The sequence below is a fragment of the Rhagoletis zephyria genome, unplaced genomic scaffold (assembly GCF_001687245.7).
Source record: "Rhagoletis zephyria isolate East Lansing unplaced genomic scaffold, Rhagoletis_zephyria_1.1 Rzeph_scaffold_00071, whole genome shotgun sequence".
NCBI classification, from domain to species: domain Eukaryota; kingdom Metazoa; phylum Arthropoda; class Insecta; order Diptera; family Tephritidae; genus Rhagoletis; species Rhagoletis zephyria.
In genome coordinates, this window is record NW_016157155.1 from 515,792 (window position 1) to 528,562 (window position 12,771).

At 36.1% G+C, this 12,771-nt stretch overlaps 1 protein-coding gene across 1 annotated transcript in view; it reads right to left on the minus strand.

Moving 5' to 3' along the window:
* Positions 1-10,849, minus strand: part of LOC108371773 (uncharacterized) — a 32,138-nt gene extending 21,289 nt beyond the window's left edge. The window contains exon 1 of the mRNA XM_017627382.1: positions 10,664-10,849. Coding sequence (XP_017482871.1) covers positions 10,664-10,691 — 28 coding nt within the window. The 5' untranslated portion in view covers positions 10,692-10,849. The remainder of the gene's footprint in view (positions 1-10,663) is intronic.
* Positions 10,850-12,771: the final 1,922 nt, after the last annotated feature.

Sequence of the window (12,771 nt, forward strand, 5' to 3'; positions counted from 1 at the left end):
TTAACGTGAATTGTTGGTAAAAATGTTGGACCAAAAAGTTTCAATAAAATATATAAAAATTTTGGGCGGGACGAAGTTCGCCGGGTCTGCTAGTATATTATAATTATATTTTGACAGTAACCGCTGTTTCTGATTGGAGCAAAAACATCTTGCCTAGTGACGAATTCGCCCCTTGATATGGTCGTTACTTAAAGCTATTTATATTCGAAATTGCATGAAAATTGGAAAACAGGAATCTATAAGCTTATCCAGGCAAAAAGCTACCTATGTACCGAATTTTAAGCAAATCGGACCATAAATAAGATTTCTTCGAACAGAACGGTCCCTGGTCCACTTCTCGGACAAAGTGGATCATGTATGCTAATATATGCTAAAAAGCTACCTACGTGCCGAATTTTAAGCAAATCGGACCGTAAATACGATTTTTTCGAATAGATCAGTCCCTGGTCCACTTCTCGGAAAAAATGGACCATATATCCTAATATATGCTAAAAAACTACTTGCGTACCGAATTTTAAGCAAATCCGACCATAAATGCGATTTTTTGGAATAGATCGGTCCCTGGTCCACTTCTTGGAAAAAATTGATCACGTATGCTAATACATGCTAAAAAGCTATCTGCGCACCGAATTTTAAGCAAATCGGACCGTAAATTCGATTTTTTCGAATAGATCGGTCCCTGGACCACTTCCCGGAAAAAATGGGTCATATATGCTAATATATGCTAAAAAGCTACTTACGTACTAAATTTTAAACAAAGCGGACTATAATGAGATTTTTTCGAATAGACCGGTCCCTGGTCCACCTACCCAAAAAAAAGTACAATTTTTTTAGCCTAAAACATGGTGGTTACCGAAAGCTATTTGTATACAAAATTTCATGAAAATCGGTCCAGCCGTTCGCGAGATTACCTGTTCCAAAAAAAGGGACTTCTCTTTATATAATTAGTATAGATTATATGAAAAATAGTGCTTTCGATCGGTTGAAAAACGAAAGAATTTTTCTTAGAAAAAGACGCTATCAATTTGGAAGGAGAGTATAAAGTGTGGTCAGAACAATGGATAAATTAGGTAAGCGAAAAGTCATTCCCAAAATCAGCAGCAGAAGTTCTTGGTAAATGCGAGGAATATGCTTTCCCAATGATTAATAAATTTCTCCGCATTCTGGCCACACTTCCAGCTAGTAACGCTACTTCAGAAAGAAGTTTTTCAACCCTTCGCCTGTATTTCCTATGCGAGTGAATTACGAGTTTTTTATTTCTTTTCTTTGAAATCAAACATTAGAATTTAAAATGTATAAGCACATATCTACATACATATATATTTATTTTATTCGATTTTTTTTTTATTTAATTAGCACTTTAAATTTAGTGAGAGAGATTTCAATTACGATGCGACAGTTTTCGAGGGTAGCGAACGATTAAACTTAAGCCTGTCGCTTAATTATAATAATAGTTGTTCACAATAGTAATAGGTTTGTTACATAGCTCAATATACAGGATGTGGTGTAAATAAGTAAAGTATGCAAAATCTAGGTACAAGGTAAGTATTTCATTTCAACATATTTAAGGTACGTATTTTTAGGTAAGTATAAATTCAGGTAAGTATTTTATCGTACAAAAAGGTAAGTTAAAATATAAATATTTAAGGTGACTCTTATTTTTTAATAAATTTGGACCCATGTCCTCGACAGCCTGTTAAAAACATGGTTACGTAATATCATAAACGAAGAAATACTGATAGGTCTAGCACTTTTACACGTACACTTAGAGCCGATTTCTCAGTTGATTAATAACTTTAAGTTAACAAAATCAAATAATTCAATAGTTAACTGGCCAACGTTGGCGAATTAAGTATGAGTTAATCATCTATTAACTACACTGAGAAACTGACGTGAACAGATAATCTTTTGATTATAATTAAACATCCACTGATAAATGGGCTGTTAGAAATTGAAATTGACACTGAAAGGTTAATAGAAAGATTCGAAAAATCGAGTTGCAATTTAAAGTATTATAATCAAAACTTGTGTTTTTTTTTACAAAATAGTATTTCTGTTTTATTACAGGGGACTCTGTAAATGGAACTTGCGCCAAATTCACAAAATGAAACTTCCTAAAAGTAAAATTATATCACACAACACTTTACTTCACACTCCATAAAAACTACTCGAACCCCTATTTGCATGTAAAATAAATGAGGGTTCAAGCAGTTTGAATGCTTGTAGGTCATATAGCTCAAATTTTGATTGGTCATTCCCCGGTGAATCCATTTGCCATGCCCGTAATTTAACGTTATTTGACAAGTTGATCCCAATCACACCACGACGAAGTGCTAAAGAACCTATTTTCTCACTTTTGCAAACTCCAAATTGAATTTAGACCCATGGTTTCTTGGATACATTTTCTTACAATTTCATGTAGAATCCTTCAGTTCTATACGCTCAGAGTAGAAAAATTCTCCCATACAAATCGACCCGCCCTAATGTACGTATGTATATACATTAGGGTGGTGCTTAAATGTAGGAAGCAAATTTTTACATAAGATTTCCCAACCTATGCTACTATAGTCGAAGAAATCACATATAAATTTTGGTCCTGATTATAGACGGTTAAGACGTGTCGCACAGGGGGCAAAGTTCAGATTCCTCTATGGAGACTCAAAAAATTAAAATGAACTTTTTTCATCTGATAACCAAAATCGATACTACTATGGGCGAAGATATCACAAATAAATTTTGGTCCCGATTGCAGTCGGTTAAGGAGTGTCGCACCGCGGTCAAAGTTTAGATTATCCTATTAATACGCCTTAACCGAATCCAATCGGGAAGAAAATTTATATGTGATATTCTCAACTTTAGTAGTACCGATTTTGGGTATTAAATGAAAAAAAATATTTTAAAATTTTTGAGTCCATAGATGCATCTGGCCTTTGACCCCTTTGTGACACGCCTTAACCGACTCCACCGGGACCAAAATTTATATGTGATATCTGTGACCGTGGTATTACCGATTGAGGAGATGAGACTGCAAAAAATCGTTCATTTGATTTAAAGGACCACCCTAATATACACACATAGTTAGATAGATAAGACTTTTCCAACACCGTTGTCAAAAATATTTTTAAACTAAACGTTTTTTAAGAGTTTTGGGTTTGATACCAATTTTTTACCGACTTCGAAAAAAGGAGGAGGTTTTCAATTCGTCGGATTTTTTTTTTTTTAACAGAAACGTAGTACCTCAGAATTGAAGTCGGTTTTGAGCTTAAAAATTACTTGTTCATATTTCACATAAAATGTGTATATGTAACTCAAATACATTTGAATTTTCAAACCGGTGACAACCCTCTTCATAAGTAAACTAAACCCTTCTTAAATATCTTTCATTTTACATTGTGATATATAACCCAATTTCTGAAAAAAATCGCAAATTTTTTTCTGATAAAATTCATGAAATCGATTTAACAAATATTTTATTTTAAAAATGAGATCTTGTTATAATACAGTTTTTAAAACCAAAAACGAATATAATACCTTCAGAGGGTAATAATAAATAACACAAACCACTTTTATAATAGAGATGTACAAACAATTTTTTTTTAAATACCCATACTTTAAAAAAAAATATTTGTTTGAACACATTTTGCAATAGTACTGAGCAATTATTAAACTTATTATAACTCATATTAATTGATTAATCGCACAATTCGCTTTCAAGCGCTCGGTGCCAAAAATAAAATAAAAACCTATAATAAGGCGAGATCAGCTATATCTACAATTTTTTCAAAATCACCTATAATGTATGAATCATTTTCATTTCTGTTGTTGTCATATATTGGGCTATTCAACCTTGATAACATACTTTTGATATTAGAAACGTTTTGCAGCAGAAACTATTAGCCTCCATATAACACTTTATTCGAACTATTGAATAAGGCTTTCCAACCTCATCCTATTTCGAGTCTTAGTTTTTGTTGAATTCGTTACGGAAAAAACGCGCTCAACAAGAGCATGTGAGTGCGGCAAGGATAAAAATATGAAGGCTACTTTACTTATATTTCCAAACATTTTATTGCGTGTTGCGGTGTCACTCCGTAAGCAATTCTTCAGAGTCGGATAGAATGGTTCTAAAAAAAGTGATTCCATGGGAAAGTTAGAAATTTAGATATTCGGTTTCCGCTGCTTTTCTTTCCTTCAAAGTCAAATAGTGAATTGGCAGGTCCCTGAAACTCGCCCTCTTGTGATTCACACACTTTTCTGGTGACAAAGTCAAAGCTTTTTTAAAAGTATTTAATTGACTAGGTAATCGTTTCAAAAGTTCTTCGATAAAATTATCGTGGAAAGCTAAGTTTTGTATATTTTTATAATTGGAAAATATTTATTTGAATGGGAGAAATCGCCAAAAATCGCCAATGGCGATTTCCTAAATTTTTACGGGCAAATATAAAAAAAAAAAAAAAATCGCCGAATTGGCGCGAAATTGCCAAATCTGGACACTCTGATCACAGCTAACTGATGAATTAATTTCAATTTGACTTTTTAATTAGGTGGCAGCTAGGCTTGTCAACCGTCCTCGTTTCGGGAGGACAGTTTTTCTTTGCCATGAAATGTTTTTGTGAAACCACTGCCATAGAAGCTGGATTTGCCTACAATCGCGATTTTTTGTTCCGAATTTTCAAAATATACTTATTAGTATTTTTTTATATTAACAAGTAATTTGTAGCAAAAAAAAACCGACTTCAACTCCCATATAAAAAAAAATATATATATATATATCTCATGATCCGCTGATCGGATCTTAACCAGATTAGTGTGGGACCACCTCTGAGACACTACCTTTCCGATGCAAAAATTATCGAAATCGGTTGACGTGGTCCAAAGTTATCCGGTAACATACAAAAAAAAAAAAAAAAAAAAAAATTTTCCGACGAACTGATAACCTCCTCCTTTTTTGGAAGTCGGTTAAAAATAGTGGAAAAAAGCAAACGATAATTTACAAAGCGTACTTAGCACGGTGCATAGGCAACTGGCTGAGTCAGTGGGATCGTCGGTTCTAAGCCTACTGAAAGAAGTCTGATGAGGAAATGTGGTGATTTCCGAAATAGCTATCACTTCAACCATTTTTTCAAATTATTGTTGCTTTTCCACAATAAATTTTCATTAAAAAACGGCCTCGACCTCAATAAAAATTGTTGAATATATTAAAAAAGGGCGAAATTCAGTATCCAAATTTTAAGATTTTAAGCTTAGTTTCCAGCTCAAGAAAAAATACAAGAAATATTTTTCGTTATTTCTCTCGATTGAACGAATACTATAACATTTGCTATAGATTAAAATAGTTTTTTCTTAATTGCGTCGCACAGTGGGACGTCCCCATATAAGCTGCGGCCAAAAGTGGTAACCGTGCTACCAATTCGCTGAAATTTCATATATGCTCTATTCTGGACTTAATAATAAAGAGCTTTGGAAAATGGTAAATGTCGACGCGCTGCCACGCCCACAGCTCTTGTGGGTGGAAATAGTAAATGTTATCCGATTTTGATGAAATTAATATTATATGCTGGTTTAACCCATAAAAGCATAAATCTTAAGGAACGTAAAAATTGGTTTACATTATCGTCCAATTTTAGAAAATGAAGCGCATTTTAAAAAATGTTTTTTTTTTTCTTGTGCACTGCTCGTTTACCCCAAAATTTTCCAATTTGGAGGATAATTAAAAGTTTCTTACTGTGAGGCCCAACCCTTTACCCACCTTTTTTGGGCCCATGTGCTAAATTTTCTGAATTTTTGGGGAAAATTAACGGACATATTTATTTTATTTATAAAGAATTTCCTATTTCTTCCTTTTAAAAATGATAAAACGAAAGCTTTTACAATACTTGCATACTAAAGTGTGTGCATGTTATATATTTGCACTGAAACTTTCAATTCTACCTTGCTTTTATGCAACAAAAGATGTGCTAAGGCAAGCAGGACTTTTGCCATCTTTGCCATCGAAAACGGATCTTATCCAGAGAAGCGCCCACTTTTGGTTGAATGGTGAATCTGATTAATAGATTCGCGAGTCATTAATATCAACATCTTCTTCCATTTCCATTTTATATTGCATTTTATTTAGTTTATGTACATATCTGAGTCTTTTTTCAGCTCTACAATAAAAATTCAATGAATTTTACAGAAGGCGTGTCTATAAAAAGATTGAAGCTGAACTCGGAGCTAGTCGCATCTGGAATTATTTCAGATATGAATCGCATATTTAATGTTTACTTGTCCTAACTAAAATTTACTTCGCTTCCTAGGTCCTTTTTAAGTATCCATTTTTAAAATAAAGACGCTGCAGGGCGGCCAGCTTAAATACAATCCAGCCGTGGAGAGACTTCAGATTCGGACACGCAAAAGTGCTTGAAACTCTACTGGACAATCTACGACAGATAGATAACACCACCCCTCCACTCCGTTTAGACAAAAAATTCTCCAGCAGAATACCAGAGTGGAACGAGTAGGAAAGGGCCACAGACCTGAACCCAGGGTCTCAAGCTTAACAAAAGAGTGGGTAGCGGGATCTACTCTGACGAACTCACGCTAAACCTCAGTTTTCGCTTACCGGACCATTGTAGCGTTTTTCAAACAGAATTAAAAGCCATAATGGAGGCGCCTCGGTGGCATATATCTCCGCCCCTCCAGGACGGCTTATTGCTATCTATTCTGGCAGCCGTTGTATGGGTCCCTGGACATAGGGACATCCCTGGCAACTGCCTAGCCAACGAGCTGGCAAGGAGGGGGACGGAAATATTTGAGGTCAATTCTGCTTGGAATACGGGCATACCTCTAACCTCCTGCAAACACACACTAAAGGCGGTACTCGTTGAGGAGGTAAATATAAGGTGGGCTGTGGAATCCATCTGCCATACTACCAGGAAAATTTGGCCAAAGATTCATATAATGCGATCCGTAGCGGCTGGACCGCTCCTCTCTCAGATTAGTAGTCGGGGTAATCACCGGACACTGCCTGATGGGCACACACGAAATAAGGTTAGGATACCCCACCAACGATTTCTGTCGCAGTTGCAGAGACGAGGAAGAGGTGGAGACTATCGAACACTATCTCTGCCCTTGTCCCGCCTTGGCCAACACGAGCAACCAATTCTTCAACAAGAACTTTCTAGATTGTTTAGCCGATTTGAACTCGGTGAACATTATCGACTTTTTGTGCTATATAAAACGCACTCGGTGGTTCAATAACTAAGGGAGGGAAAGAAACAAATTGCTTCGGCCCGTGGTATCACAACGGGCTTTTCCAGCCCACATGTGCTTCGCGCTCTGCGCGGGGCAGCCACTCTAACCTAACCTAACCCAAAGTAAAGACGCGAAAAATTTGATATTCACAAAATTATGTAGAACTACAAGTGAAACTGTCTTATAAATTTCACTAGATATATTTTCAAATTTAAAGCAATCCTTGACGACAGATATATACAACAAACTAGTCACCAATCAGATTGGCTTATTATATAACCGCATAAGTAGAAAAATTAATTTAAATTACTTGCGACAAAATCATTTTTTTTTCAAATTAATTTTTTTGCATTGTATCTACTTTAAGCTCGTCCCAAGACTGCAAATATGCATTTTTATAAAAATATTCTTTTTGGTTTGGGTTAGAGGGACATTTTGCTATGAATCTGCATAGTTCCTTTTTCAGAATTCGCTATCCGTTTTTATTAGTTTTGGCCGCTGTAGTCTCATTGTGCGCCGCAGCTGAGTTATGCCACTTGGGGTTATGTCATAGTACCTTTTACTTCATCGTAAATAACTTTTCAAAATGCAAGATAGCAAAGGGAAATTTTAGATTGAGAATCATCAAATGGGTGGCATTTCATCTTACTGCCAGTAGAATATAATAATTAGAGCTCGGATTTTTATGCAAATTCAATATGAAAAATTTATGCAAAATATGTGCAAGATTTATTCAAAACATATTAAAAAAGTGAATAAAATGTACATAGTTAGATATGCTAAAAAAGATTTTTCTGCAACAATTTAAATAACACCCAAGAAACAAGACCGAAGTCTTTTGAACACATATCTTTAAATTGAGTAACGACTTGTATTTATTTAACTCTTTAAACTACTTCAGTCATCCGCATTTTTGGCAGGGGCACGGGTTCTGGAGGCCCCAACCATTGCCAAAGTCCCCAGCGCTATAGACCAGGAGCGCATACTGGAAGAGAGTGTGGAGGTAATGCCAATCTTCTCTTCTCCAGAACCGGAAGAAGACCAAACTTTTGCAAGGGATGTGAGTCGAGAAGCAGCTAGCTGCGAACGACCCCACAATGACCGAGTTGGTCCTATTTCACAAACCCAGAAGAGGAGGAGAAGAAGGAAGTATCGGAGAGCGAAACGCAAGCAGAGGAAACCCTCTTCTGTGGCTCACCGAACTGCTCCTGTCGCTGCATTCAGTGAACGGCTCAGGTCTACGAAGGTTACTCCAGAAGGCAGTGGGACCTTGGTGGATGCACCGACATACAAATCTGCTAGCGGACGTTGCAAAATAAGGAAAACTACGGTGATACCCACCATGCCCAAATGCCTCTTCGAGTGGCGGGTACTGTTGTGGCATTTCCCAATTCCGATTAGCCAGACAGACATCTGGCGCCACGAAACCAAAGGTACAAGTGATGCAAGGGTCGGTCGAGGTAGAACTGCCCTCGCTATGCCCTCGAAGCATCAAAGCCTTCCAGCTACGTATGGAGGACTGGGGGCCCGGCCAACGTATTGTGAGCCCGTAAAAAGCCCTCCGCTCATTGGTGACTGCGGAAATTAAACACTGCAAGATCCATCTGATCCGGCCCGTCATTGCCTCCGTCACTGTAGCCAATGCTCGTTCATAAGCGATGGATGGGGAAATTGTGGTACAGACCAAATACGAATGAAAAAGCTAGTTACGAATGGGAGAGCGAATTACGTGCCGAGGGAACGTGGTATAATTTGCTCTTTTAAACAATACTGCAGCGGGAGTGAAACCGTATGTCAAACGGCAAGCTTGGTGAAAGTTCTGAAGAGGGACCCAACCCCAAAGCTGCATTCACTCAAGAAGCGTGATGGCTCTTTAACGTAGACTAGGGTTGAAACACTCTCTGTTCTTCTAGATACTCAATTTCCTGTAAATCAGTTGAGGATTCGCCTTATGCGAGAACCACAGTATCAAGGTACAACTGGTTTGTTGCCAGAACTGTGGCTAATGAAGATGCCAAAAGATCGCCCGGTCCAGTTAGCATCCTACCTATTGTACTTACAGAAGGTGTTGAGCTTTAGTTGGCTACCTTGAAAAAGATTTTTACAGCATCGATCGCACTTGCCTGCATACCACCTTGGAAGCTGCTTGATGTCGACTTTTTACTTACTCCGATACAAATCCCAGAAGCTACAGGCGTTCTCATCACAACCCCTGTATTTGCATCAACATGCCTATCAGGCGGGGAAATCCTGTGAGACGGCCATAATTAGCAATGCTAGAATTCGCCTTCCGCATATTTGTAGTCATTGAGGGTGCTTTTGACAATGCCACATTAGATAGCATGTGCAATTCTGCTCTCCGGCATAGAGTACAATCGTAACTGGAATCCAATTCGTTATTTGCTGGCGCAACGGGTCCATCCTGATTCAGGGGAGGTCGATATCTCGCGTGCGGAGTTAACAAGGGCTGCCATCAGGCTGGCGTGCTTATAAAACTTTATTTATAGGAAATATGCAAAAATTTATACAAAAATTTGCAAATATGCAAACATGCAAAATAGGGGCAAATATGCTAAACATAATAGAACCAAATTAACTCACTTCCTTCCTATAATGAGTTTCTACCCAGATCCGGACTTTCTTTGATGTTAAACCAAAATATGGATTTGCATTAATATCCGAGCTCTAATAATAATGAATGCTTCGGTTTTTCTGAAGAGTGTTGGTTAACGAATATTTCCAAATTATCTTTACATTGGAGACTTTGTACTTTTGAAGATGTTGAAGAAATTGTAAATGTCGCTAACTTAAAAGGTATTTCAAATAATCTACACATGGAAGAGTTCTAAATTTATGTGACAAAAATATGTAATGCCAATGTTATTGCGTGTGTATATAGCTGCTATAACTTCTACCGCTTAGACTTTGTTGCTTTTTCCATTTTTCCTAATAAAATAATCGTGGTACAAAGCTCATTAAAATATTAAAAATATGTAATATTTTGATATTGAAAAGGTTAGCGGCACGTACTACCACTCCGTATGACTTGGGTTCGATCCCAGGTCCCAACAATATCGAAGGTCGCCCCATTTTCGTTGGCTTTTGGAGGCACACCACAAGCTCGGCCAAACCCTTAGCAAAAGTGTAAGCGCCAAAATATTATAGTGGTATTCACCACAGAGAGCAAGTGGCCAGGTCACTAATATGTTTTGTTATTACTACATAAATATTTAGCATTAAAAATATTTATAGATTAAAAATTACCTTATTGAAATAGGGAACATTTACATAAACCTTGTAATACTTAAAAAACTAGTTTATATTTTAGAACATAATAACATTTTTTAAATGCATTCTTTGGTTTAAAACATTGTTTTTTACATACATATGTTACATTCATTCCATTAACAACGATCATATTTATTCATACCTTCAAAGTAGTATTCGTTGATCTGCATATTGCCGCTTATAATTTTTTTTTATGTAACCCGACCTAATGAAATAAACAAAGACTAGTCGAAACTTATATCGCGATTGACCTATTTTTTACACGAGAAGAAAAAAATTCCGTCTTCGAATGCGCGTCCGTTGCTCACGAAAGTTAAGCTCACTATCATGAAAAGTCCGATTAATACTAACCATGTATGAAGTTATCAAATTTGAACTTTATCAGTCAGAAATCAACAACACAAACTTAAATATTTGTTTACTTCTGAGAGGGTGTAGGAAGTATACAAACATAGCTTTATCATTAAATCCATATATGTAAATGCAATAAGTATGTACGTAAGAATAGTCAAGGTATTTGAATGAAAGAATCAGCAGCCAAGTGGTATGAGACGAAGACAAAGTCGGCTGCTGTAAAAAAAACGAATGCAAATAGGGCTGGCGTTAGTGGTCAAAGTAATGCACTACGAAATACCTATGAATTCAAAGTCACATTCTTGAAGAAAGGCAAGTATGCAGCTTTAAGGCCTGTATGCAGCTCTCAAGAAAAGCAAAAACTCCATATAAAATGACGTACAAGAAATCGCTAAGAAATTTTCTTGAGTCAAATTTCCTTAAGGCAGTACGCAGTTCTTAAGAAATTTACTACGCTTTCTACTACGGTTTTCTAAAGTTTTTTGTGAAAAAAGAGCACAAGGAAACCCAGGTTTGCAACAGAAATATATGCCCGTTCCATTATTTCTTGAGGAAAGAGTGAGGCAACAGGATGTGAGGTATCAAAAATGTCAAAATTCCTTGGACACACAAGCGAAATAATGGCAATTTTTTCTTGACCGTTTTCTTGAGAGCTGCATACAGGGCTTTAAAGAAAAGCAAAAACTCCATATAAAATGGCGCACAAGAAATGGCTAAGAAATTTTCTTGTGCCAAATTTCCTTGACGCAGTATGCAGTTCTTAAGAAATTTGCTACGCCCTGTACTACAGTTTTCTAAAGTTTTTTGTGAAAAAAGAAAACCAGGCAACCAAGTTTTACAAGAGAAATATATGCCCGTTCCATTATTTCTTGAGGAAAGAGTGAGGCAACAGGCTGTGAAATATCAGATGTCAAAATTCCTTGGACACACACACGAAATAATGGCAGTTGTTTTCTTGACCGTGAGCTGCATACTGGCCTGAATAAATTGTACTCATGAAATAATATTTATTCGTAACCAAAAAGGAAAAACATACGATTTTAGATACACACCCATACGAAAATCATTTCCGCCTCTTGTGCTTAAATGTTTCGTTACTACTAACTGAATGCATCTATAAATCGTTCTACCTTTGGCTGATTAAAATAAATGTTCAAGTATACATATGTAGGTAAATTATCACTAAGTCGAACGGCATAACATGACTTATGTCACTCTCAAAATAAAAAGCTCATTTATAGCCATAAATTAAACGTTACTAGATTTACGGGCATCAATAAATCAACCCAGATTCTCATCTAAAATTTCAAATTTGCAAATTAAGGAATTTGGCATTGATTATGGGTACTCCACAATTTTTTTTGAAAAGTTCCCCATACCTTGGGTCAGAATATGAAATAATTTCGACAAACTCAAAACAATTTGATAATTGGTTTTTAGATTTGTATTATTGTTCGCTACTGAAAAATATATATGTGTATATGTAGTTGAATACATTTAATTGGAAAATCTGATTGATGTTATCTTTTTTACCATGGATCAAAGTCCAATTTTTGGAAATTCAAAAAAGCATATTTTTGCTTGATATTTCAAAAACAGTAGACGATAGACAAATACATATGTATGTCACAAATTGAGTTAAGATTTTAAAGGTGATCAACATATTACATATCATCCCCACAAGTACTTGCATCAACCTTCCTATTATTTTTATTGTACAATTGTATTGTATTGTATAATGTAGTTTTTACTTTGAACCAATGATGGAAAAGTAGGCACAATAGTGCCATTTTTGGCACTTTTATTCTCAGAGGCACTTTCATCCTCATTCAACCACAAATTATAGATACTTAGCATAATATGCCAATATACTAAGTATATAACGCAGAATCACAT